The 23,371-nt window shown below is 45.9% G+C and overlaps 1 protein-coding gene across 1 annotated transcript in view; it reads left to right on the top strand.

The window, feature by feature from the left end:
- WSCD2 (WSC domain containing 2) overlaps positions 1 to 23,371 on the top strand; it is a 150,399-nt gene that overhangs the window by 104,472 nt on the left and 22,556 nt on the right. The window contains exons 4-7 of the mRNA XM_036745806.1: positions 3,877 to 4,061; positions 14,881 to 15,002; positions 20,084 to 20,258; positions 22,805 to 22,969. Coding sequence (XP_036601701.1) covers positions 3,877 to 4,061; positions 14,881 to 15,002; positions 20,084 to 20,258; positions 22,805 to 22,969 — 647 coding nt within the window. The remainder of the gene's footprint in view (positions 1 to 3,876; positions 4,062 to 14,880; positions 15,003 to 20,083; positions 20,259 to 22,804; positions 22,970 to 23,371) is intronic.

Below are 23,371 nucleotides of genomic sequence, written 5' to 3'. Positions count from 1 at the left end.
GATCAGACAGCTAGTAGGCAGGTTCCTTATTCCAAGTCCAGTGCTCTACCCACTTGGCCATCTTTCCTCCCCCATCCAATTTGTACCTGACTCAAAATTCCCTCTCTAGAATCCCTGAGAAAGTCATCCATTCTGGGGTCGTCTTCCACAAAGGAGGAACTCAATTCCTCCTGAGGCTGCCCACTCAAATCAATGGGTCATAGAATTGGAAAGGACCTCAGAGGCCAGCTAGTCCCTCCCCCCATTTTACAGAAAAGGAAACTGAGATCCAGGGCAGGCATGCAAGTGGTAAGTAGATAAGGCAAGATTTAAACCCAGGTCCTTTGACTCTGTATCTCATGATCTTTCCACCACTTTATGCCCACCCCACTTCCAAAAGTCTCCAATCCTGGGAAGTCTTTCCTTACACCAACTCATCAATCTCGTGTTCTCCACAGCTTTCCTCCTTCTATCCCCTTAGGCCAAACTCCTTGGGGTCAGGCAGAATGGCCCCATCCGTCCATAGTGACAGTCAGTCCCCAGCCCTGCCTGGTGCCCAAGCTCAAAGCTTCCCTCCCTGGAGAGCCACAGGGTCTCCATCATTCCCTAATTCACCTCCAACAAAGGCACAATCCTTCCTGCCTCTAAGTAATGGGGCTGCCTTTTGCCTTATGATCTATCACACCTGTGAGGCCTTTTTTCTTGTAAAGTGATGCTTCCTTCAGCTGAGGCCTAGTAAATCACCCACTCAGGACTCATACTGTGGGGCCAGGTTCCAGGTAGCATTGGAGAGGAAGCCCAGGGGAGAAGTTGTAGGAAGCAGGGAGCCCCAATACCGTTCCAGGACAGCTGCCTGTGGGAAAATGATGGTGGAGGAGGAAGGGTGGTGACGAGATTTAGCTCTCCTCTCAGTCATTTCCACAAGGCACCAATAACAGCCGGCATGCTACCCAGAGCACAGTTGTGTGGTGGGAAGGGATTTGAGGCTCTCAGGTGCCCAAATCTCTGATTCCTCACCTGTGTGACTCTGGACAAGTCATTGTCTTGCTCTGGGGCTGTTTCCTCCTCTCTTAAAAGGGAAGGGGGACAGACTATCAAGGACCTAACCTGAGGTCCATGATTAGATTTCAAATGGTCCATGAACCCAACTGGATATGGAAAAACATACACCTTAATTTCAATGTAATTGGTTTCCTTCATAATCCTATATAGTTTATTTCATGCATTGAAAAACATGCTTCTGAGAAAGGGACCTTAGGCTTCATCAGTCTGATCACCAAAGTGGTACAAAGATGGGTAAGAACTCTGGGATCAGGTGGTTGCTGGGGTACTCCTCAGCTCTAAATCTATGATCCAAATAACAAGGTTAGATTGAATTATTGAGTGCTGTTTTGGACTGAATTAATGGGTTCATAAGATCTTAGGATTTACAGCTGAAAGAAAACTGAGTGATCAACTCACTTACCCTCCCTCTGACTTTACAGAAGGGAACACTGAGGATCCAGAGAAGAGAAAGCTGTGCTAAGCACTTTACAAATATCCCATCTGATCCTTGCAACACCCCTATAAACTAGGTGCTATTATTATCCCATTCACAGTTGAGCAAACTGAGGCAGACAAAAGTTAAGTGACTTGCCCTGGGGTCACACAACTAGTCAGTATCTGAAGTTGGATTTGAAGTCAGGTCTTCCCGACTCCAGGCCTGATGCTCTATCCACTGAACCACCTACATGCCTCACAGCTAGAAGGGAAGGGCCTTGCTCAGAATCACACAGGTAGTAAGCAGCAGAGTCAGGATTTGGACCCAGGTCCTCAGGCTCCAAATCATACAATCAACCAATCAACCAACAAGCAGTCAGTAAGCACTTACTAGCACCAGGCGCTGTCCTAAGTGCTGAAGATACACAAACTAAAATGAAACAGTCTGTACTCCCTCACCAGAGCCCTTGGGGTATCATGGAAGACCTAGATCTCAGGCCAGATATACAGCACCCCCCCAAAAAAAATTGGAAAGTGTGTGTGTGTGTGTGTGTGTGTGTGTGTGTGTGTGTGTGTTTTCCAGTATTTTATCTGAATAATTCAGAGCCCGAAGTAACGTTTTGTTTTTTTTTCTATAGGAAAGTGGGAAGAAAGGTAGAAAATTATCTGGCCCAATTTGTCTTCCCTTTAAGCCTCAGTTTTGCCACCTTGAAAACTGAAATTCTTTGCCTTCCTCTTAGTTTACTGTCTCTGCTCAAGCTTCCACTGGCCTCTGGACCAGGAGTCAGGAAGACTTGAGTTCAAATCCAGCCTCTGACAATCGCTGACTCTGTGACTCTGGGCAAATCACTTAATCTCTCTGTGCCTCAGTTATCTCTTCAGTAAAATGAGGCTGATGATACCATCTACATCCCAGAGTTTTTCTCAGGATAAATAATTTATTTTTATACATGCTGAGTTTTTGAACAGATTTTTATTTCCTTCATGTTTTATTTATATCCTGAAATATCATTTCGAGAGAATTTTGCAAATCTTAAAGTGTTACATAAAGAATAAACTGGTAATGATAATCATTATTTTTATTAAGACTAGAGATCCTTTCAACTAGGCAACTTTCTCAAGGAGAGAATGCTGGGAAACATTTTGTAAAGGGAAGAAGGTTCAATAGAATGTAGGCTTCTTGAGGCCAGTTCATGTTTTTGTCTGTCTCCCCAATGTGAGCCTCAATATTCCAAGTCTGACTAATCACCTCTCTCTCTTCATCATTCCCAAGTCATCACTTTCTCCCTTCAATGTCTCCTTTGGACTAAACAGCTCAAGAGAGATCAAGGATTTGGATCTCCAAGACACATTAGAAGTCACCTAGTCTAATATGTTCATTTTGTAGACAAGTAAATGGCTTGCCCAAGGATGATTCCACCAATGGTGAATGGCAGAGGCCAAATTCAAACCCAGGTCTTCTGACTTCAGCGCTGGTGTTAGATCTACTAGCAGAGAATCAGAGTTTTAGAGATGGAAGGGACCACCTAGACCAACTCATCCCCAAACAAGAGTTCTCTATGCAACATACCAAACCAACAGTCAGACTGTCTCTGCTTGAAGACCTCCAGGGAAGGGGAAGCTGGCACTTCTCCCAAGAAAGTATATTCTGCTTTGAAACAGTTCTAATCATTAGAGATTTTTTTCCTCACATCCAACCTAAATTTTCCTCTTTGCAACTTCTAACTCTGAAAAGTATGTTTTGACTCATTTCAATTTTTTGTCTTTGGTTTTAATTATTTATTTTTGTTTGATTTGCTCTGCCCTTGGGCAGCCAAGCAGAACAGGACCAATCCATCGTCCATAAGACAGTCCTTAAAATCCTTGAAAATAGCTTTCACGTCAACCCTGGGTCTTCTCTTTTCCAAGCTTGCCCTCCCCTGGCTCTTTTAATCCATCATCAGCTGACGTGACCTCAAGGCCTTTCACCCTACTGGACCCTCTCCAGCTTATGAAAGCCCTTCTCTGGTACTTACAAGCTCATCACAGATGCTTTGTGGGTACCAGGCTCACCAGCATTCTCTCCTTTCTCCTTCAGAGCAGGAATCATCTCCAGTTGCCCAAGGCCTGGTGTATATTAGTCATTTAATAAATGCTTTTTCATTCATTCACGTATTCTAGCAGCAAAAACATGACACCAAGAGGTTATTGTTGTCTGCTTGAAAGGCAGTAGTGGCTGACATGGGCAATGGGGGTGGAACTATATGGGACCAAAGGGTGGCCCAAGAGCCCCCAGAGAGAAGGAGATGGCGAACTTCATAATCTCCACTGTTGCTCCTTTCCTGAATGAAGCACCAACACCCAGAGTCTCCCCAGTGGGGAATAGATGCCCCTGCTATTGGTCTATCCAGCTGAGTACGCCCATGTTCCCTTCCCTAGGGGCTACCTGTATGCTGGGCTAGAGTTTGGTGCCGAGTGCTTCTGTGGCCACAAGATCCAGGGGGCAAATGCAAGCCAAGCTGAATGCAACATGGAGTGCAAGGGTGAGAAGAGCAACATATGTGGTGGTGTCAACCGACTCTCCATCTATCGGCTTGAGCTGGCCCAGGAATCCGCCCGGAGATGTACGTGAGTTTGTCTGCTTAGCCCTTTGTACTGAGAGTGTGAGAGGGGCTGCTGGGGGTAGGGAGGAAGTGCCAGAGGGTCAGAGCTGTCCTCTGGGGATGGAGACCTGACAGCCCAGACCAGTGCAAGGTCCAAGAGGATGCAATGGACTGGGCCCCATTGGAATGGACTGGCTGTGGCTCACACTCAGACCCCGACCAGCTGTGTGACCATGGATAAGTCACTTCTTCTCCATAGACCTCTGTTTCCTTCTCTGTAAAACAAGAGGATTAGATTAGATGATCTGCTAGACACTTCTAACCCTGACATTCATAGTTCAGATGTCCCATACTCCTCTGACTTTGCATATTCTAAAGTTTGTTGGATTGCAACTGCTTCCAGCTCTGAACTCTGAAGATCCTTCTCAGCTCTGACATTCCATGTTCTAAGATTCCTCCTAGGTCTGATTTTTTGTGTTCTCAACTCTCTTCTAGCTCTGACAATCTGAGATGTTCTGTCTTAAGGCATCTATCAACTATAACATTCTCTGCTTTAAGGCTCCTCCCAGCTCTGACATCCCCTGTTCTAAGGCCCCTCCCAGCTCTGACATTCCCTGTTCTCAGGCCCCTCCCAGCTCTGACATCCCCTGTTCTAAGGCCCCTCCCAGCTCTGACATCCCCTGTTCTAAAGCATCTCCCAGCTCTGACATTCTCTGTTCTAAGAGCTCTTCTCTGTTCTAAGGCCCCTCCTAGCTCTGAAATTCTAGGATTCTAAGTTCTGAATGATTTTTGAACTCAGTAAAAATGTTTTATTCATTTCAACTTTTTGGTCTTTGCCTTTAATTCTTTTTGTTCAAATAAATCTCTCCCAGTTTTAAAAAAAGCTCTTTTGCAGTTTCAAAATCTCTGAATCAGGATTTTTTTCTGCATTTGAGCAGGCCTATCCTGCCACTATACAGACAGTCCAGTTCTGGCACGTGGACCATTTCATATGTACTCCAATGGCAGCATCAACATGAGGTCACCCTCAGTAGAAAACAAGAACCTCCTTCTGATCTTTTTCCTCCCGTCCATCCTTTGGACATAGCTCACAAAATAATCTTCATGAGTTCAAATCTGGCCTCAGACACATCCTAGCTGTGTGACCCTGGGCTAGTCATTTAACCCCGTTTGCCTCCATTTCTTCATCTGTAAAATGAGCTAGAGAAAGAAATGGCAAATGATGCGAGTAGCTTTGCCCAGAAAACCCCCAAATGGGGTCATGAAGAGTCAGACACAACTGAAAAAAATGAATAAAATAATATTAGTAAAGTGGAAACATGACCACAAAAAATTCCCAAAAGTCTGTCATAGGTAATCACCTCTAAGACAAAATACAAGTCATTGATCTTGGCGTTTAAAGCCCTTCACACATCTGGCCTCAGTTTCCCTTTCTGGTCACATTCTTCCCTCTCCAGAAGTCTCTATTCCAACCAAATGGGCCCACTGCCGTTACCCAAATTCAGCCTTCCCTTTCCCTGACTCTGATCCTAGGGTCTTTCACTCCTGAGATGTGTTCTTTCCTCACCCACTGCCTTCAGCTCAGAGGCTCCTTGTGGAAAGCCTTTTCCTATTCTACTTGTTACTAACGCTTTCTCCCCTTTCAAATTCTTATTTAGTTATCTTTGTGTAGGTGTTGTATCCCCCAGTACAATGGAAGCTTCTTGCTGGCAGAGACTGCCTTCTATTTTGTTTCTGTATCTCTGGTGGCTAGCATCAAGTTCTGCATATGTTACTGTTGTTAGGTTTTTTCTTTTTTATTTCCATCATATCTGACTCTTCATGACTCCATTTTGGGGTCTTCTGGGCAAAGATTCTGGAGTGGTTTGCCATTGCCTTCTCCAGCTCATTTTACAGATGAGGAAACTGAGGCAAACTGGGTTAAGTAATTTACCCAAGGTCACACATCTAGTGTCTAAGGCTGTTTTTGAACTCAGGAAGATGACTCTTCCTGACCTAGCTGCCTGCACATAGTAGGCACCTAATAAATGCTAACTGAATAGGATTAAGTTCTGGCTTAGTTAGGCTTCCTATATCTGTCTTTGGATTTACCCACTTTATCATCATTACATCAATATTGAGGTTACCCTGTTTTCCCTAGACATATTCACTACAAGGCTGTATGGTATAGTACAGCTGGAGTCAGAGTCCCAGACTGTCTTTGCCCCCAGGCTCACATCCTGATGCTGCCACTTGCTACTTCTGTGACCTTGAGAAGGTCATTTTTAAACCTCCCTGACCCTCAGTTTCCTCATTTGTAAAATGAAGGAGCAGGATTAGATGGCCTCTTTGTGTTCTAAATCTCTGACTTCGAACATTTGTGGAGGGGGGATCCAACACTGTGGGGGAAGCCAGCAGCATTTAAAAATAGGCATTCACCACTGGAACGTTTCTTTTGGGCCAGATCTTAGGAACCATCAACCCATTCATTTTACAGAAAAGGAAACCAAGGTACAGACAAATGACCTCCTGAAGATGAGAGTGAGTAAGCAGTGGAGTGAGAATCAAAACTCAGGTTTTTTCAAAACTCCAAATGGGCTCCAAGTTTTCCTCTCCAAATACAATGTTTGTTTGGTCTGAAGGGTTCCTGTGGGTCAGAGGATTGTAGAAGGTCATGAACTCAGCACTAGAAGTAACCTTAAAGGTCAGTCAGACTCTCATTTTACAGTGAAGGAAACTGAGTCCCAGAAAGGTCAAATGACTTCCCTGAAGGTCACACAGATGGTGATAGACGTGGGCTTCAAATCTAAGCCCTTTGACCCCACCCCCCCAAAATTGTAATCCTTCTGCTGTCCCATGCTGCCTCCTTCATCTTACAGTTAAATGAGTTCCCCCAAGATCACACAGTTGGTAAGTGATAGATATGAACTTTGAACCCCAACCCTTTCACCCGCTCCCAAAATTGTAATTCTTCCACTCTCCCACACTGCCTCTCTTATCTCAGAGGGTTTAAACCCAGTGCCTTCTTTATCTAAAGCAGACACAACCACTCCTCCATTATGGACAAGATCCATGTGACTAGATGAAACTTAACTTCATATGTATCATTAGCCAGACTCCCTGGTTAGTCCTGAGATTGTTTGGAATATCTGGACATTAGCCAGAGCTTGCCTCTTAGACAAGCATGGTAGGAGAAGTTTGAAGTGTGTAAGCCAATGAGGGCTTTTTCTGTCACCCAATCGATGGGAAGAGAAGCAGAAAGGTTACCTGAGCCAGAGTCTGCCTCTTCAAGACTCACTCTTTTCTGCAGGGGGACATACCAGGGGACCTGTTGGCCCCAAGACAAATGCTAACAATGCCATAGAATTCTCACCTGAGAATTGCCTCTTAGCTCAATGCCCCCATGCTTCTGATTGTTGGTTTGTTTTCAAACGGTATCATTTGCATTATGAGTGTGCCAGAGAAAAAATAATCTCCTATGGCAGCAGAGGAGTTAGAGATGCTTTGGTCCTAAAATAGTCACTGTTCTTTTGTACTAAAAGGCAAACCCGGGCAAGTGTTTGTCCCATTCTTCCAGGAGGCCCTTGCTGGGACCTTCAAAAAAGAACAGCCACCCAGGGTAAGAAAGATGAAAAGGCTGAAGTGTGAACTGAATTTAACCTCAAAGTCTGGGACCAAAAACAGAACCCGTAACAAGAAAGAGAGAGGCTCAGATGAGGAGAAAGGAGTTGTCCAACTGGGCTTTCAGTCTCTGCTCCACCACTTCCTCGCTGTGTGACCTTGAGCTCTGGAGGACAGAAATAGGAGCAGGGCAGGGAGGATGCAGAAAGGCAGATTTTGGCTTGATGGAGAGAAAAACTTCCCAATAATTAGAGGGGTCCAAAAGTAGGATGAGTTATCTGAGGGCCTAGGGGTTTCGCCATCCCTGGAAGTCTTCAGGAAAGGAAAAGATAACTGTTTGGTGGGTACCATAGAGAGAATTCCTGTTTTTAGTCACTCTGAGTCTCATCAGCAGATCTGTAGCTAGGAATTGTGGTACCCAGGGCAAGTTTAATTAATTAGGGGTGGGGAGGAAAGGGGGTGGTTTGTCCCATTTGGATTCAGTCTCAGAGATGGGGAAACAAATCCCCCAGAGAGTTCAGCCTCAGCCCTCACAGAGCATGGCTGACACCCTCTGACCCTGAACCATCTGCATCCTTGGAGCCAGCAGGAGAGGAAATAAGGTGACAGGCCATTCTACTATCTGACTGTGTGACCATGGGCAATTCACTTCCTCTTCCTGAGCTTCACTTATCTGTTCAGGTAAATAATGGGATTAGATTCAAAATTCTCTTATGTCTCATCTAACTAAAATTTGGTAGTTATCATGCATTCAAAGTTAGAAGGAGCCTGAGCTAAAGAATTTTACTGTCCAAACATCTGGATGAGAACCACTCTGTCCAGGACATTCCCTCTAAACCTAGGATGTTGTGCATAGAAAGTAGAAAGAGCAACATTATGAATGGGCTAAGTGGGGCTAACAGGAAGTTGACTGTGTTCATGATGTTAGCCAGACTCCTTGGTTAATACTGAGATTGGCCCATAAATCTTGACATTAGCCAGAGTATGTGGCTTTTAGCTGCTATATGTACACACATGAACATGTGCGTAGTTGTAGGTACTTGGCATGAGAAATGTTGACTTTGTCCACAAACACATCCATAAACAGGGCATAGTTGTAGGCATTTGGCATGAGAAATGTTGACTTTGTGAGGACTTCAGTCACCTGGTAGATAGGGAGCTTGGCAGAAAGGTTAAGTCTTTTCATCTGTGTTTGACAGCCAAATGAAATTTCTTGCCTAATCCCTTAAAATCATAATGTTTTCTAGAGCCCTCTTTTCCTCGCAGGATGACTTCCCTATTCCTGAAATGAGTAGAAAAATCGCTGTGACGGAGGTAATCCTATAAGGGACATCTCCTCTGCCCCTCTGTGTCACTGTCAAGACTTCTGAAGCCTTGAAGTCCATGTTAAGAAAGGAGGGATGGTTCTGGCAGGGAGACATATATCTTTGCCATATCCCAACTCCCTCTCTCCTGCAGGGGATGCTCAGGCTTTCTTTCTAAGAAGCCTTACCTCACCCAACTATAGATTGGGAGAGTCTTCTCCTTGACTCTTTCTTCTCTCTAGGTTTTTGTGACACTTTCCTGTGCCCTTTTCTGGCTCTCCTCCTATCTGTGCGACCACTCCCTCTCAGGCTTCTTTGCTGGATCTTCACCCAGATTGTGCCCACTGACTTGGGTGTCCCCAAAGGCTGTGTTCTGTGTCCTCTTCTCTACTCCCTACAATGCTTTTCCCACTCTACTGTCCTCCTACCTGCATTCTCTGAATCTAATACTTAGGAGGAGGAGGGGCACAAAGATACTCTCCCCTTCCTTTCCTGCCCTCTCCCTCCCCACCCCCCAAAAACCCCAGATATAATAGACAACAAAAGTCATCTGAGGATTCGTTGTCTCTGACCAGATTTGTGATTTAATGGGTGCCAGGAACCCTCAGCAAGGAGCTCCCTCTAGCAACAGAAATGTGCTTCTGACCTGTAACTTCGGGCCTTAGAGTGTTATCTGGGGCACTGGGGGGTTAAGAGACTTGTCTAGGATCACATGGTCAAACCAATCTATGTAGAGAGGCAGTTATGGAGCCTAGGGGCTCTCAACTCCAAGCCCAACTGTATATTCATGGTGCCTCACTCAGAGAGGGCACTTCACTTGTCATCTTGTGTTCGATGGAATGTTTTAAAATTTTGTTTTATTTTTAATTTATGGAATAAAACAAGCATTTCCATAACATAGTATAATAAAAAAAGTGATTGCACATGAATCTGCCAATCTACTATATACAACTTGCTATTCCTTTTAAATATACAACAAAATTATTATGTAAATTTCTTTTTTTTTCTTCCCTCACTCCACCTCACCGTAAAGATGGACACCATTACACACAAATATATATGTAAAATTATTCTATACATACTTCTATTTATTCACAGATGGATGCAGTTAGCATCTTTCTTTATATGTTCTTTGTAGTTAATTTGAGTATTTACAATAGTCAAGATAACTTATTTGCTCAAAGTCCTTCTTAAAACAATATTGCTGTCACTGTGTACAATGTTCTCTTGGTTCTGCTCATTTCACTCTTCATTATTTCATGCGTGTTTTTCTAAGATCATTGAGCTTATCATTTCTTAGTCTTACTCCATCGTAGTCGTATACCACAGCTTGTTCAGCCATTCCCCAATTGATGGGCATCCCTACAATTTCCAGTTCTTTGCCACCACAAAGAAAGCTGCTATAAACATTTTAGAAATATGGGTTCTCTTCCTTTTCCCCTAATCATATTTGGAAATAGACCTCAAAGTGGTATTGCTGCATCAAAGGGTTTGTAGGGTCAAAGTAGTTTAATAACTTTTTGGGCATAATTCCAGATTGCTCTCCAAAATGGTTGGATCTATTCATAATTCCACCAACAGCGAATTAGTGTCCCAATATTTCCACGTGCCCTCCAACATTTGTCACCTTCCACTTCTATCATTTTAGCCAATCTGATAGGTGTAAGATGATATCTCAAGGTTGTTTTAACTTGCATTTGTCTAATCGATAATGATTTAGAGCATTTTTCATATGACTCTAAATTGTTTTGATTTCTTCATTGAAAAACTGCCTTCAATTCAATTCAATTGAATCTTTGGTAAGGAGGGGAAGGGTGGTGTCTGGCCCCATGATTTCATTGGTAGAGGGAACTCCCAAGCTCCCTTGATCAACATAGAATAGCATCTGCTTCGCCAGTGTTAAAAGAGTTACCAGGATCACACAGTTTGGATGTGTTAGCAATTAGACTTGACCCTTCAGGGCTTCTTGACTTTGAGGCTGGCTTTCTATTATACTAGGTTTATGTGTATGTGTATGTGAAAATGGATAGGTAGACAGACAGACAGACAGATGAATGGACAGATGGATAAATAGATGGACAGAAAGACAGACAGGCACATGGAAGGATGGACACACCGACAGATGGAGACAGAGAGAGGAAGGGAGAGAGAGAAAGAGAGACACACAGAGAGATAGATGAACAGACAGATGGAAGGACAGATGGATAGATAGATGGACAGAAGGACAGACAGGCATATGGAAGGATGGACACACTGACAGATGGAGACAGAGAGAGGAAGGGAGAGAGAGAAAGAGAAACACACAGAGAGACAGACAGACAGATGAACAGACGGATGGACAGATGGATAGATAGATGGACAGAAGGACAGACAGGCACATGGAAGGATGGACACAGACAGATGGAGATAGAGAGAGGAAGGGAGAGAGAGAAAGAAAGACACACAGAGAGACACACAGACAGAGGGATCTGGACCTGAGATTTTAGTGATGTAAGGAACTTTCCCTCCATCACTGCAATTGGCAAGTTATCCACTAACTTATAGTCTTGAAGAGTTTTCTGGGACAACATATACTTCTATTACTTAAGTCCCAGTTTTTGTTTGTTTGTAAGAGTCTTTGGTTTTTGTCCTGACCTATGATCTCATCAGGAATCAGTCTCTGTGATTTCAATTGTCTTCTCCTCCATAGAATGTAAGCTCCTGGAGGGCAAAGATTGTTTTATTTTTGTCTTGTATCCCAGTGACTGCACTATGTCTGGCACACAGTAGGAACTTAATAAATGTTTGTTGAATTGAATGATTGCTAGTGAGCTCCTGGTGTGGAAAGCCCTTCCTCCATTGGTGTAACTTGGCCGAATTTCTCTTAGTCTTAGAAAGTGACCTGGAGGGTTCCATGGCTGGAGCGTGTCAGCAACAGGACATATCCCCATGGTGGACTCCAAAGCTAGCCCTCTATCCACTTAACAGCAAGCATTTCTATAGTACTTAAGGGTTTGCAAAGCACTTTCTAAATCTGATGTCATTTGACCCTCACAACTGCCCTGGAAAGTAGATACTATTCTTATTTTTATTTTATGTATGAGGAAACTGAGGCAGACAATGGTTAAATGATCTATCCAGGCTCATACAGGTAGTAAGTGTCTGAGGGCACATCTGAACTCCAGGTCCAATGTCCTTTCTGCTGCTCCACCAGCTTCCATTCTATTTTATTAATGGTGATAGCTGACTAATGTATTCTAAGTGCATGGTTCTCTAGCCATGATGCTTGGTATGGATAGACTCTACTTCTCCATGCCTCTCCTCCCTTGCCTCTGCCTTCTGGCTTCTTTTAAGACAATCCCACCTTCTGAAGGCCTTTCCTGGTCCCTATCTCCGTCTCCCCCTACCAGACCCCACCTCCCCCTTCCCCATGAGTGCTTTTGCTCCAAGATTACCAGCCATTTCCATTGTATACATCTTGTATGTGCCTAGCTGTTTATATGTTGTCTCCCCCATTAGACTGTAAGTGCCTTGAGATCAGACAATTTTTGCCTCTCTTTGTATCCTCATCCATTAGCACAATGCCTGGCACATGGCGAGTGCTGGTTGACTGACTGAGTGACTGGCTTCCTCCTACAGTGAAATCCACCAGTTTCCAGTCCCCTGCCTGTTCCTGGGGATGACTTCAGACTTGGATAGCTGGGAGGCAGTTGAAAATGCCGCCAGGCTGCAGGTTTCTTTGCTAGTCACTAAAAATAGAGGGTTCACATTATCCCTGGATCGTTGAGCTAATTCAATTCGCCTCTGATTATAGGTAGCCTTTAATAAAGCACAGTTCCATGGCCTGGTTCATTCCCCTACTGGATGCTTTAACACGGCAGAGCCCAGCCTAATTACCCAGGGGGCTGGCTGCTGTCTTCATACCAAAGAGGACTCTTCCCCTTCTCACCTTGATGCTGGGCCTTGGACATGCACAATGAGATGATAGGATTTCTCAGGTCCCACCAGGTGGATCTCAGCTGCTCCCATCCTCCAGCCCAGCAGTCCCCACCGAATCAAAGAGCAGCAGCTCTGGACCCCTCTAGCTCCCATATAGCCAGGGCCAAGGAGGTTCAAGCACTGTCCCAGCCATGCAGCAAATGCAATATTGACATGGAATCCAGGTCACTGGGACTTTATGTCCTCCAATCACCACCACCCCCATCCTCCCCATCTTGGTAGGCCTTTGAGAGGGTTTCTGGGAAAATCAGCATGGGACCTGGCCATCATAGAAGCAAGAAATCACGGGGCAGGAAGGAGCCTCATGGTCACTGACTCTAAACGGGGAAAGAATCCTGATGGCAGTGTGACCAACCTACCTGACATCTTGTTTATCCATTCTGAGACTATAGACTGACCCTTTATACCTGGCTCTGACAAATCACTTTGCTTCTGTGGGAACTAGCTGCCCTGGCAGCTGCCCCACGGGCTCCTGGGTAGATCAGTGACAGGGCTGGAATGGGAACCCAGGTCTTCTCAGCTCCAGTGAAACCCTCTTTCTCTTTCTACATATTGTATTGGCCCCCTCAGAAGGAGACCTATGTCCCCCAGAGGTTTGTGGGGCTGTTAGATTATGATCCACATGGAGGCAGAGCACTTACTACCCCTTAGAGTCTCCTGCTCCACTTGGTGTCCCCACCCCCCAACAAATCTCAATTTGTTTCTGCCTTTTCGATCCCTTGTTTCTTGTTCTTCCCTCTGAGCCAAATCAGTCTTATTCTCTTTCCTAGGAGAGAGCCCTGTAAATGGTTGGATGTAGATAGCTATTATGTACCCTGAGCCTTCTCCAGACTAAACTGAGAGGGGCCTTAGAACAGGGACTGTCAGAGCTGGGAGGGGCCTAAATACGGGGAATGTCAGAGATGGGAGGGGCCTTAGAAATTGTCCAATCTAAGCCCCTCGTGTTTACAGCTGAAGAAACTGAGTCTCAGAGAAAGGTGCTGACTTGCCACACATCCCAAGATAGGAGCTGGGCCTGAGAAGCCTTTCTTGAGCCAGATCTCTGCCTTCCTCCCTTCCCCCACCCCACCCCTAAGCATGGGGAAGCCTAAGCCCAAAGCTCACTCCCTGAGAGAAGCGGCCCTGGGTTCTATCCACAAGCCTTGTGTTTCCCTCTGGGCAGCTGAGCTCCTGCCGGCAGACAATGGTGGGCATTGTCTCGGTGAATGGAGAGCTGCAGCTGCTAGGGAGGCGGGGCTAGGCTCCTTCAGAGGGAAGCACAAAGAACCAGAGCATCCAGGTGCTCATCAAATCCCCCCCAACCCCCCCCCTCCCAAGTCTGACAGCATCACTGGGCTCTCTCAAATTCAGCACCAACAATGGGCCCTCTGGTCTCTATAGCCCTGACAGTTAGAGATCAAATCTCCTCCTTCTACTTTCTACCTGGGACAAACTGTCTCCTCTCTAGGGGAAAATGAAGAGAATACTGTTTGTACTTCCTCCCTCACAGGGCTATGGAGAGGAATACACGTGTAAATCTAAAAATTCAGAGAATTATCAACTGAGATTATTATTAGAATCAGGCCACCTCAGTCCTTGCCCCAGCTTTGCAACTGACTTGCTGACGTCTTCAATGAGCTGTTAGTGCTCTCTGGGCTTCGGTTTCCCCACCTGTTCCTGACACACAGGAGGTGTTTAATAAATGTTTATTCACAGATGGACTGAGAGAGCATGGGAGGAGTTAACCTCAAAGGTGACTTCTGGTTCTGACATTTAGTGCTCCTACAGTAAAACAGTAGAATTGGGGCTTCAGGATGGATACCCCAGTTTCATTTTGGCTTTTGCTAAGGATTTGCTGTGTGACTTTGGGCAAGATGGTTAACTTCTCTGTGCCAAGTCTTATAGTAGCTTTTTGACTAACTCATTCTTCCTTTCAGACCCTCCCAGGGGTTAATTCTTCTCTCCCTTTGGTCCCACAGATGGCAGTGCCATATTCCGAGGCTGCTTCCATAGGCCTGACAATCTCTCCTTGGCTTTACCCGTGACGGCCATGATGTTGAACATGTCGGTGGACAAATGCGTCGACTTCTGCACAGAGAAAGTGAGTGGCCCAGTAATATCCACGTTGGAGTGAAGGGAGGGGCGGTGGTGAGCTATGGGAGCTGTCCATGGTGCTGGGCTGGGAGGGTAATGGATGCTCTTCTATGTATTTTTGTTCTTCAGTCCTCCAGTGACCCCACTGACCATAGCACACTAGGCTCTTCTCTTCTCCTCTGTCTCTTGAAATCTGTCCAAGTTCATGCCCATTGTTTCCCATGACACCATCTCTCCATCTCATCCTCTGCAGTCCCCTTTTCCTTTTGCCTTCAATCTTTCCCAACATCAGGGTCTTTTCCCATGAGTCTTGTCTTGTCATTATGTTGTGACAGTATTTCAGCTTCAGTATTTGACCTTCCAGTGAATAGACCAAATTAATTTCCTTAAATATTGACTACATATGCATAGATTGTTGAGTATGTGAGTGCATGAATGAATGAAGGAAAATGCATGAAAAAATACTGTGCTAAGGACAAATATAATCCCTGCCCTCAGAGAGCATGGATTCTCTTAGGGGAAGCCACAGGAGTAATGGAGTGGTACCCAGGGAAGGGAACTTTGGCCCTGGAAGTTAGGGACAAGGAGATTAGATTTATGCCCCTGGCTTTCCAGCTAGTCTGTGAGCTTCTGGTGGGCAGGATCTGGGTCTTGAAATTTTCTCCAATCTCCAAGATGCCCATCACAGGACTGGGCACATAAGTGGAAGCTAGCTGAGGTCCTAAACATAGAACTGGAGTGTATATGAGAGTCCATTTATTCCAACCCTTCATTTTCGCAGAGAAAGAAACTGGCCAAAGACATAAATCACAAGAGCACATAACTATAGCTGAAAAGGAACTCAGAGATTACCTCATCTAAGCCCCTAATTTTACAGAAGAAGAAACCGAGGGCCAAGAGGTTAAGTTATAGGTTCAAACACTTAGAACTAGAAAAGACCTCAAATACCCCCCATTTTATAGATGAAGAAACTGAGGCCCAGAGAGAGAGTGTTGCTGAAGGACACACAGCTAGGGTCCTGGGCTCACAGATTTGAAGCTGGAAGGGAACAAAGAAGCTATGTTGTCCCATTCCCTTTTAGACTAGAGACCTAAAGCCTAGAGAAATGATCACTTGCCCCAGGCAGTAAGTATCAAAGCCAGGATTCAAACCCAGACCTTCTGGCTCCAAAGCCAGTCCTCTTTCCACAGTTCCACCCACAAATTGGCTATTGATTTCCTCCTGTCTGGCAGCTGTCTTCCCTTCCTTAGAAAGAGGTAAATGTAAATCCTTTGTAAATTCCTCTTCCCTAGGAAACAAAGAAATCCTGGGGGTGGAGGGCAGAGGTGCAGAGAAGAGGGTAATGTTGGATATTATGTGGGATTTATAATATCAGAGTCAGAAAGGAGCTTAGTATTCAAAATGTCATAGTACAAAATGTCATAGCTGTTAAAAAATGGAATGTTGGGGCCAGGAGGGGCCCTAGAATGTGGAATGTCTAAGCTGAGAGGGGCCTTAGAATATGCAATGTCAAAGCTGGTAGTGGTCTTAGAACAGGGAATATGAGACCTGGGAGTGGTCTTAGAACAGAGAATGTCAGGGCTGGGAGGGGCCTTAGAACAGGTAATGTCAGCGCTGGGAGGGGCCTTAGAACAGGGAATGTCAGCGCTGGGAGTGGTCTTAGAACAGAGAATGTCAGGGCTGGGAGGGGCCTTAGAACAGGGAATGTCAGAGCTGGGAGGGGCCTTAGAACAGGGAATGTCAGGGCTGGGAGGGGCCTTAGAACAAGGAATGTCAGAGCTGGGAAGGACCTTAGAACAAGGAATGTCAGGGCTGGGAGGGGCCTTAGAATAGAGAGTGTTAGACTTGGGAGAGCCTTAGAACCAAGAAGATCAGAGTTGAAAAAGAACTTCCATTTAGAGCACATTATTTGTACACCAGCCTCATTTTAATACAGATGAGGAAACTGAGGCTCAGAAAATGGAAGGGCCTTCTCTAAGGATCTGTCAGTGGCAGAGCCACATCTGGGACCTGGGTCTTCTGCCTCGTGGGGTAGGGCTCTCTCCTCTACCACAGAGCCCTTCATGGACACACTGTACTACATCGGTCCCAAACAGGGAGCCAGGCCCTTAGAAGATGGAACTTAGGATGGTCCAGGTATGAGGGGAAGAGGCTGGAGCCCTGGAGTCTGAACATTATTATCTCATCCAAACTACCCCCAGAGATGGGTGCCACCCATAATGTTATACCCATTTTACAGATGAGAAAACTGGCTCAGAGTTGAAGTGACTTGCCCAAGGTGACTTGGCAGCATGGTTAGTAAGTGAGCTCAGATCCCCCCACTCTCGTAAATCCAGAGCGCTTTCCACCTCCACCCCCACCCCCTGAAGCCCCCTCCAGCCTTCAAGCTGTAAGATTGAGAGTGTCCAGGCCATCAGTACCATCCAACACAGGCCCCTGCACAGACAAAGAAATGCACAAAGTGTGAGGAGCGTTTTTAGACCCTAACTACGTGTAGAATATTGTGCTTGGCCCTGGGGGAGATAAGAAGTTTAGAAAAAAGACATGATCCCTGCATTGGAAATTCTAATGTGGTAGGGGAATGGGACACCACTGTGGATGGCTAGAATATATTATTCCATGAGAAGTTCCTTAAGGAGAGCTATAAAATACAGTCCTATGTGAGGAATGAGGGGGACAGTCATTACCCTTCAGTTGGACTTTAAAGGAAGGGTAGGAATTCAATTGATGAAGAAAGGGAGGGAGGGCATTCCAGGTATGGGGCACAGCTTGAGCAAATGCATGGAGGCCTTACAGAATTGGGATCCAAGGATCATAGACTTCAGAGGTAGAAAGATGCTTCAAGCTGAGTCAATCTCAACAAGTCTTTCTCTAGTGCACTAAGGCTTTCAGAACTCTTTGCATACATGATCTCACTTGAATCTCCTGACAACTCTTAGATATATGACCTACAGATAATTATTATCTTTGAGACTCAGAGGTTAGTTAACGTATATAGTCACACAGTTAGCAAAGGTCCAGGGTAAGATTTGAACTCAAGCCTCCCTGATGCTAAGTTCACCACTATAACATACTGGCTTTCCAAATTAAAAAAAAAACAAACTTGACATTTATATCATGCTTTCATATTTGCCAATTGCTTTGTATCCATTAGGTTATTTGAGTCCCACACACAATAACCCCAGGAGATAGGTACCAAAAACATTATCTCCATTTTATAGATGAGGAAAATGAGGCTCAGATGTAAAATTCCTTGCCCAAATTCCTCCAACTAGTAAGTATCAGAGTCAGGATTCATTCATTCCCAGGTCTCACCCAGCTCCAAGTCCACCACTACTCATTAAGCATCACTGCCCCTAAGATCGGCTGTCCCTAAAAGAATAGCCATAAGCATCCCAAGATGTCTCCTCCCTGCCTGCCTGTCCCCAGCAGTTAAATCTGAGCTATGACGGGGCACCCAGCTCCAGGTAGTGTGGCTGCTCCCTCTGGAGGCTGGCTGATCAAGGTGTAAATAAAGCAAGGCCCCTGATTAACCTGACACCACTGAGGCCCGGCTGGGAAATTGCCTGTCAGTCCCAGACTGTTCCCTCATAACTCTGTGCTTTAATATCCCAAATGAGGTCATGGAAGATGCAGTCCCCAGGCTTTTAGTGACCTGCCTCCAGTGACAAATTCACACATTATTCACTGGCTGTTGGAAAGAATAGAGCAGTAGATGTATGCATATGTGAATGGATATGTGGGAAGGAAGGAAAGGAGGGAGGGAGGGAAGAAGAAAGAAAGGAAGGAAGGAAGAGAGGGGGGAAGGAGGGAAGGGAGAGAAGAAGTGAGGCAGGAAGGAAGGAAGGAAGGGAGGGAGGGAGGGAAGAAGGAGGGAGGGAGGGAGGGAGAGAAGGAGAGAGGGAGGGAAGGAGGGAGGGAGAGAAGGAGGGAGGGAGGGAAGAAAGAAGGAAGGAAGGAAGGAGGGAGGAAACCATGCATGCTCTGTGCTAAGTCCCACTGCGGATACAAAAATAGAAGTGAGACATTTAGGTGGTAAAGCTCAGGAGTCTTCAAGGTGCATCAAGCCAGTTGCACCTTTAGTAAGTGCCTGCCATGTGCCGGGCACTGGGGCAGCAGGGCAGATGGTAATGCCCAGTGGTTCAAGTGAGTAGCAGTAGGGCAGATGGAAAGGCTGAGCCTTGAAGGATACTAGGGAGTCTGAGAGATGGAGGTGATTAGAGATCACCTTCTAGCAGAGGCCAGAGAGATGACATGTCAAACATGGGGAACAGCAAGGAGGCCCATGTGTCTCAGGATCTGCCTCTATTCTAATGTAGAGAAGGAGCTGACCTGCAAGGGAAGAGAGAGGGAAGTCCTAGTCCTGGCCCACTGGTCTCTGCCTAGGGTCACTGAGAGGTTCGGGGACTTACCCAAAGGCCCACAGCCATGTGAGTCAGAGATAGGACTGGAACCCAGGCCTTCCTGACTCTGAAGCTGGCTCCCTGTTCATAATGCCAAGCTACTTCACTTTTCCTATTCCTGCTAATTACTATCACTACTAATAATTATCATAACAGATTTATTTTTAAATGCTAATAATAATACTGAGGAGTGGTCCTATAAAAATGAACTTAGGCTCTAACACTTTTATTCAACCACAAAAAAATTATATCCCCCTATGTCAAAAAACCCTGAAAAACATTAACTAGATGATGCCCTCAAAGTTTGAGTTCAGTTTGAAGCTATTAAAGCTAGCCAAGAGAGCAGCTTGCCCTCCGTCAAACAGGACGACAGTAATAGTTATAATATTGACATTTACATGAGAATTTGCAAACAGCTTTTGGTCCATTATCTCCTGGAGCCCCACGCTAGCCCTCAGGTGGGCCGCACAGACATCAGTGACCTTATTCCATAGAGGAGGAAGCTGAGCCCCAGAAAGGTTAAGTTCTCCAGGATCACACAGCTTCTAAGTATCAAGAGTGGGATTTCGGAATCCAGGTCTGGCTTGGCCGTGGGAAGAGTCTGCAGGATCTGGCGCTGCCCACCGCTGTCCTGCTGTGTCCAGAACCCCAGCCGGCCATCACTGATGCTCTTTCCTCCCCCTAGGAGTACCCCCTGGCAGCCCTGGGGGGGAAGGCCTGCCACTGTGGTTTCCCCAATACTCGCTTCCGCCTTCACGATCAGGAGGATGAGCAGCTCTGTGCCCAGAAATGCGGCGGTGAGGAGTACGAGAGCTGTGGGACGGCCAATTATTTCATCGTGTACCAGACACAAGTGCAAGGTAGGCCTGGCCTCTGGCCCTCGAGGGCCACCCTCCCTTCTGCCCAGCCGAACAGGCAGCAAATGCCACCAACCCTGCCCCTATCACCCTGGCTTCAGGGGGCAAGTGAGATCATACTGGCAGAGCGCTTACCTAGCACAGTGCCTACAAATGAAATTGGAGGTGCTTCCTAAGGCTCCATCCTTCTCTCTTTCTCAGGCACCAAATTACATTGTATCTCCTTTCTATATAGCTTGTATTTACTTATCATACACTTATCTTCTTCCTCATCCATCCACCCCCCTCCCTGAGGGCAGAGACTGTTTCCTTTTTGTTTCTTTATTCCCGGCTCCTGGTACATAGTAAGAGCTTAATAAACATTTGTGGGACTGAATTCTATTCGATGATGAGGAACTCACTACGTCCTGAGGCAACCTTTCTACTTTTGGATGGATCTCACTGCTAGAAAGCTTTCTTGTCGTTATGCCTAAAGTTGCCTGTTTGCATCCCCGTTCTGCACCAAATACCTGCAGATGTTGGGGGATAGAACCTCAGACACATGGCACAGTAGAAAGGTGGCTGTGTGTGACGTCAGTGGGTCTGGGTTCACATCCCCTCCGATACTGATCTGAGTCATCTTAATCAAGGGCCTCTCTGGGTCTCAGGTTCATCATCTGCGAAATGAGGAAGCTGGACCAAGCCACTGAGGTTCCTTCCCCTAGAATCCTATCCTAGATAAACCAGCTAGGTAACTATGAATGAATGAATCAGTAAAAAAAACATTTATTAAGCTCTCACTTTGTGCCCAGAGAGGTGGCATAGTGGCTGGAGCCCCAGGCTTGAAACCAGAAAGACTCATCTTCCTAAGTTTGAATCTGGCCTCAGATACTTAGTAGCTGTGTGACCCTGGGCAAGTCACTTAATGATGTTTGCCTCAGTTTCCTCATCTGTAAAATGAGCTGGAGAAGGAAATGACAAATCATTCCAATATCTCTGCCAGGAAAACTCCAAATGGGGTCACAGAGAGTCAGACATGACTGAAAAATGACTCAGCAACAACAAATAGATCCAGAACTTTGCTGAGCTTTAATATAAGATAATCCCTACTCTCAAGGAGCTCACATTGAAATGGAGGAGATGACATATTGAGGAGGGCTTCACTTTAGGGAGTCCAGAAAGGCTGGAGAACCTGATGAGGAAGCAGCAGGTCGATGGCAAGGTCCACAATTCACTTAACCTCTCAGTGAATAGCTCTCTGAGACTCGAAATTGTCCAGTCGTTGCCAACCTGCCTCAGGAAAGGGACTGTTACTTCCAAACCAGAAGTTGTCTATAGTATGAAATCACAATAAAAGCATTATCCCAAGTGATCATCGATTTAAAGATGAAAAGGACCTCAGAAGCCATCTAGTCCAAGCCTGTATACAGTGCGATTACCTGGGTGCAAGTCCCCCATTGAAAGGTCACTAGCCTGTGACTTCATTACACTTCTGATCCCAACCGTAACAGGACTTTTACCATCCATTCTCTCATTGGATCCATGAAACAGGCAGAGTGGGATGAATGATACCCATTTGACAGACGAGGCAATGAGGTTCAGAAAAGGTTACAATGTTTTGCCCAGCATCTCAATTGATGGCAGAGTCTGGACAAGAACTGAGTTTCTATTGGTTTACAGACTCACTTGATAAGCCACTGGACAGAGGCCAGCCCATGCCTGTGTTTACCAGATGTCCGACAACCTTCCTCCTGCCTTCCTATTCCTCCTGACCCCAGGTGTGCCTTGTTGTACAGCCTGCCCCCAGCCTGAAGCTTTCTCCTCTCCCTCCTCCTATGTGGAGGAGCCAGCCAAGCTTGGCAAGGAATTGGCCTATCTGCCACCAACAGCTGTGGGGGTGGAAGCATATCTTTGTTTTCTCTTCTTGGCTGCTTTTTCTTAGTTTATCCATGAATTCCCATGGGGCCACTTACAAAGTCTCTTTCTTTCCTTCCCCTCTTCTGATCATGGATCACCCAAGTATCTTCATAGACCTTATAATGTAAAATGTTAGAACTGGGAGGGACCTTGGAAGGGAAGATGTCCAAGCTGGGAGGGGCCTTAGAACAGAGAATTTCTGAGCTAGGAAGGACCCTAGAACAGAGAATATCAAAGGACCCTTAGAACAGAGAATGTCAGAGCTGGGAGGGGCCTTAGAACAGGAGATGTCAGAGCTGGGAGGGATTTTAGAACATAGAGCACAGTGTCTCAGAATCATAACAGATCTCAGAGATCACCTACTCCAATATCTTCCTTTAGGAACTAAGGAAACAGTCCCAATGAAATGAAGTATCTTGCCCAATGTAACACACTTAGTCTGCAGCTATTCCAGGACTAGAATACCCCAGCTCTCCTGGCTCTTTATTTAATGTCTTCTCCATCTCCTCCCTTTCTTTCCAGAGAATGAACCATCTGCTTTCAAAGAGCCAGTGTTCTGTTACCTCCCACTCCCCTTCCCCAACCTCCCTGCCCAGGTCTTCGGTGTCGGCCTTCTCCACTGACCCAAGTCTCTGCCCATGTTCTCTTTGCAGACAATCGCTGCATGGACAGACGGTTCCTCCCAGGGCAGTCCAAAGAGCTCATTGCCCTGGCTAGTTTCCCGGGTGCAGGCAACACATGGGCCCGGCACCTCATCGAGCTCGCCACCGGTTTCTACACGGGTAGCTACTACTTTGATGGCTCCCTCTACAACAAAGGTGAGACTGGCCTTTCAGGAGGTTGGGGGTAATGGGGAAGGAGATGAAAGATGAAAAGGGGGCTCTGCAAGGAGGCAGCCATGTTGATGGAGGTGGGGGTAAGGTCAAGGGAGACTGAGATATTGCTTGGAGAGCCATGGAATTTCAACTTGAAACCTTTTCATGTTCATGAGAGACACCATGGACCAAGTTCTGACTGTTTGCAAAGTCTAAACCAAAGCACCATCGGGGACAAAGAAGAGGCACCATCTCTGCCCTCAGAGGGCTTAGCATCTAGTAATAATGATGATTTTTCACATTTCTGTACACCTTAGAGTCCATCTGTTATTGGATTTTCTCAGCATGGATAGAGGCAGCCTACCTTTAGTGGTAAGAGCACTGGAGGGCCAGGATCTGTAACCC

This window comes from Trichosurus vulpecula, chromosome 1, assembly GCF_011100635.1.
Source record: "Trichosurus vulpecula isolate mTriVul1 chromosome 1, mTriVul1.pri, whole genome shotgun sequence".
In the NCBI taxonomy this organism is placed as follows: Eukaryota; Metazoa; Chordata; class Mammalia; order Diprotodontia; family Phalangeridae; genus Trichosurus; species Trichosurus vulpecula.
The sequence above is the reverse complement of the archived record's forward strand: the minus strand, read 5'-3'. Positions and strand labels throughout refer to the sequence as shown.